Source organism: Odontomachus brunneus, unplaced genomic scaffold (genome assembly GCF_010583005.1).
Source record: "Odontomachus brunneus isolate Ranch 3 - 2012 unplaced genomic scaffold, Obru_v1 Obru_scaffold_498, whole genome shotgun sequence".
Lineage (NCBI taxonomy): Eukaryota > Metazoa > Arthropoda > Insecta > Hymenoptera > Formicidae > Odontomachus > Odontomachus brunneus.
This window is the reverse complement of record NW_022639948.1, coordinates 3,049-7,862: the sequence shown is the minus strand read 5'-3', so window position 1 is coordinate 7,862 and position 4,814 is coordinate 3,049. Positions and strand designations below refer to the sequence as shown.

Genomic DNA, 4,814 nt, shown 5'->3' with positions numbered 1-4,814 from the left:
TAACGTCATCTAACTGTGAGCCGCAGGAACTAAGTTTACCACCTAATATACAAGATATTTCCCGTATACACGTTATTTTATATTAAATAAAATATATTAGTCTTATATCATTCTTATAATTATTTTTATAATCAGTGTTGCTGTCAGAAATATGTAACAAAATAATTTAAACAAAACATTATAATAATAATAGAATTATATTTTGTACTACGAAATGACTCATTTGTTTTATAAGAAAACTAAAAAATACTTTTTTGTGCAAAGAAAAAAAATTAATAAATACTTGCAATTTACAGAATTGCAAGAGAACGTTAATAAACTTTATGAATAAACTACTTTACAAAATAACAAAAAAAAGTAAAAGTATTTTAAAATTATTTTTTAATAAGATTTTGTAACAAATCTGTTATATATCCCAATTGCTCCATTTTTTCTTCGTGCCTTTTGTCGTCTGCTTCGCGTTTCAGTTTTTTTTCTTCCAACAATTTCTCTAAGTAATTGTCCATATTTGCTTTTCTTTTTATCCCTGTAAACAAATATTTTTGTTTCAATAAATTATATATTCTTACACATCTACACACGTATTCGTATATATATTAATTGTTGAAAATGGCCATGCATAGAGATTCTTTTAATCGTTCACCACCTTCCGTTGGTAACGTTTGGATGTTTAGGTGGATGAAGGATCTTTTGAGATATTCACTTTTGTAGAACAGATCGTTTCAATTTGTGGGAAAGTAAAGTGGCGATACATGAGTATTACAACGATATATGAATTGTTGCTCTGTTACGTCGTTCACACTTTCTGTACTGTATACACCCGGAGAACAGATACTGTAATTTCAGTTATTTCAAGTCGCGTTCTTTACATGAAAACAAAATCGGAACGTATTTACACTGTAAAAGAAAAAATAAAATGAAGAAATTTAATGCGTAAGTTACAATAAGAAAGAACAGGTTATTGTAAAACGGAAACGGGAAGAGGACTAAGTAGTGTAAAAAGTGTACGCATCGTGCATCACTTCTAAATTATAGGCTAAGAGCCCTATTCTGTAACTAGGTGTTACTAAATAATATTTATACGATAATGACTGTCTTGTTAACAACCTCTGAATGATAATTTGTAAAAGACTATTCTATAACCACGTCGTTAAAGTCTAAATGACTATCTCCGTTTAACGAATTTTATTAGTAGGTTGGTATTAAAATTGTATAGTTTACTCACATAAGCTACAGATTCTCAGTATAAACAGTACACATCGGAACATAGGTTAAAATAGTAGAAAGTTAAAAATATTTAGATTTTCTTCGCACTCGGTAATTATTTAGATATAATTATCATTATATATATATATATATATATATATATATATATATATATATATATATTATATATATAAATTACATATATATATTCTTTTGTAAAAAATGAATAATAGTGAAGAAAAGAAGAAACGAGCTGCTAAAACTACGCGTAGGCAATATGAAATATATTTGAAAGAACTCCGTGTAAATCAATTATTTAGAGGGCTCGGGACAGCTAATTTCGGTCGATTCTCGGGAGCTACGTCTTCTATCTCCCTTTTGCCACGCGGCGGGCCTCAAAAGTGACGGTTGCTTCAAGCTTGGAGACTCGACCGTCACTTTTGTGACCCGCTTGCGGCAAGGGATATAGAAGGCGTAGCTCCCGAAAATCGGCCAAAATTGACAAACTGTTCCGAGCCCTGATTTAGGGAAAACAAATTAGATGCAACCTAATATTATTGAAGATTCGTGGCAGAATTTCTGCCAAAAATTAAAAGCTTCTGGTGGACTAATACCCAGTGAAAACAGCTTAGTCAAAATGATGTCAATATGACATTAAAAACGTCGTTTGTTATCATTGCGTTAAAAATATAATTCAATTTGATGAAAAATTGACATCAAATAAATTAATTGTTGTGCGCAATAAAATTTCATAAAAAAAAGGTAAAAATGGATGTTTAGATGATTATTGTAGTATTATAGGCAGAAATGTAACCCACGTCATGTTGAAATCAAAATGACTACAGGATAATAAGACTATTTAACTTATTCTTTTATGATTTCTTTCTTTTTCTTTTATTCTGAAAAGTTTCCGTTTTTTTGTTGTTTTGCCGTTGTTTTGTTTGGAGTATGTGGTGGTTAGGTTCTAATTAATTGACTCTTTTTTTATAACATGAATACATTACTATATTTGGTCTATCATATATGTATATATGTTCTTATTTCTATAGATCGCTACGCTATTTTTCTCTAAACATTTTTCTCTAAACGCCGGAGGGTTCGCCGTTGTCGAGCGTTCAGGCGAGGTTCGCCGTTCTCTTTATTCTCGTTGATGTAGTGGGGGGAAAGTGGTTCCTTTGCCTGCCGATGGTAGTAGTAGACGTCAGGTTGCTTCTTCCTTTCTTGCGACCTGTTGCATTGATGACTGTGCTGCTGCGGTTGCTTCAGTAGTCTGTCGAACTCAAATGCATGAAGAACGAGCTTGTTGAGCTGTCTGGAAAGGATTCTTCTTTCTGCAGAAATTGAGGCGACCTTAGTTACCTCCCAGCTAGAGAGACCTGTATTCGATCTGCTTGCTTCGCGATATCCTCTAGTGGGTCCTGTACTCGTGTGGCTAGAATTTCCTGCAATTGCGCAGGAAGGCGACCTAGTCAGGGCTTGCACAGGAAGGCGATCTAGCCAGAGCTTGCGAAGGAGTGCTTCCGGGGTATTCTTTGTTAAGCTATGGAGATGGTGTTGAAATTGTGAAGGTTTTCGGTCTCCTACCTCTTTGTGCTCCAGAAGTTGTCGAATTCGCTGTTCTTCTTGCAAGGCTTGTTGAATTAGAGCCATTCTGGCTGCAATATATCTCTCCGTGTCCGATGAGTTCATTGTGGCGTCCTTGGCCTCTCTGGCATATTTCGCATTTAGTTGAGAGAGGACGTGCGCGTATTTGGTGGAATCTTGAGTGATTCCGTGGAGAGTAAACTGATTCTCGAACACTGCGAACCAGAATTCGGGTTCGTTTAGCAAAAACGTCGGAGCAAAGACGACGCTATTAACGTGCTGCCCATCTCTTCGCGTCTCTTGGACGTCAGCCTGATCCATTTTTCCGCAGTAGCCCCCTTTGTCTTCACTGTAAAGTCCTTTTCGCCAATTTATAGCGCCCCTTTTCAGCGGTTATCGCAGTTGCCAAAATCAGCACGTTTTTCAGTGCTAATATAGCGCGTATTGCAGCGCCTTGGTAGGTGCTCAACTATCCACAGGGGCCTCCTTTTATAGGCCCCTTGGTGAGATTTTTCCTTCGAGCACAGTGATTTCGCCGAACGACGCCTAGCGGTGGAGTCACGGACTACGCGTTCTCTTAAGGTCGTTCTACATTAGTTGTAAGTCGATTGCAACCAGAGCTGCCACATGTAGAACCGGGTACGCGTAACTATAGTGCGTGCGGCGTAACGCACACAAGCGAAGAACTGTGTACGTGTGGGCTGCCTGTCACAAACTATAGCGCTTGGCGCTTCGGCCAGGCTCGGGCGGTGGAAGAGTGCAGACGTACAAGCCGCCATCTCTTTCCCTACCTATAGCTATAGCCAGAGAGAAGCCTGAGAGCGGCCACGCCATATATTTTGGCCGACACCGATTTTCACGCTGGTTCGATACGCCATCTGCACCCATTTTTGAGATGGAACTACGTTCCCTACGCCCATTTTCAGACGCTGCAGGTAAAGCGTCAATTTGGTGCGTGTCCATGCTGCGCCCATTTTGTAGCGGTTCGTATCCGTACTAAACGCATAATTGCGTAGTTGCGAACATGGACCATCGCGCACAGATTTATATTCCATTCAACATGCACATGATCTTTTCTCTTTACACATTGTCATAAATTTATTTGTACATATATATGCATATAAAATATCACTCTCAGTTGAAATGTAATTAATAAGGAGATGACGGCAACCGCAAAATAAATCTCAGAATTAAATATAGCGCGTTCGTAATATAGAGTATCAAAACCCTAAAAGGATTTGGATGAATGGACCTTCGTTTCCGAAATATTGCGATGCAAAACGAGAGCTATGCCACATATAAGGCATAACGTAGCATGGTTTTTCGGCGTAGCTGAGCAAACCAAAGCTCTTGCGGCGATCTTTTTTCCGCCGGCAGCGAGCGTACGAATCCAGCCTACGAGAAGAGAATACGACGGCGTGCAATGTTTTTTTTTTTCGTACTGTCGGACATATATGTATACCTACAGTATATATATATATATATATTTTTTTTTTTATTTCTATGCCGATGTATAATTGTTATATGAGCAATTAGGACAGTGTCACGTCGCGGTAATGGAAAATAATGGGAAAACATACTGTTTATAATCATTATGGTCATTAGATATAATGTGTTGAACGTATTTCACTGTGCATAATATGAACAAAATAAATGTATAATTCGAACAAAGCAGTCACATAACACGTTATATAAGAGTTACATCGTTAAGTAGGAAGTTACAACAAACATGTATGTTTCGATATTTGTTTTGATATTTGAGGCTTTCGTATGTATGTTATATGTTAATTGTTACATTGTGTTTGTTGAGATACTTCTCTGCTCATGTACAACTTGTTCGAATTATATATTAATTTTTTTCATATTGTGCACAGTGTAAAACGTTATGACATAAGTCAAGACATTATGTCTACATTATGATTGTAAACAGTATGTTTTCACATGATTTTCCATTACCGCGACGTGACGCTACCCTAATTGCTTACATAACAATTACATCGACACAGAAACGCTATATATATATA

At 37.0% G+C, this 4,814-nt stretch overlaps 1 protein-coding gene across 1 annotated transcript; it reads right to left on the bottom strand.

The window, feature by feature from the left end:
- Positions 1 to 2,274: 2,274 nt before the first annotated feature.
- LOC116853724 lies at positions 2,275 to 3,111 on the bottom strand. Its single transcript, XM_032834900.1, has one exon. It carries the CDS (start codon positions 3,109 to 3,111, stop codon positions 2,275 to 2,277), a length of 837 nt encoding a protein of 278 aa, XP_032690791.1.
- Between the last annotated feature and the right edge of the window lie 1,703 nt (positions 3,112 to 4,814).

Excerpts from the sequence above, each read along its gene's own strand:
- LOC116853724 (XM_032834900.1), bottom strand. The coding sequence starts at position 3,111 with ATGGATCAGGCTGACGTCCAAGAGACGCGAAGAGATGGGCAGCACGTT.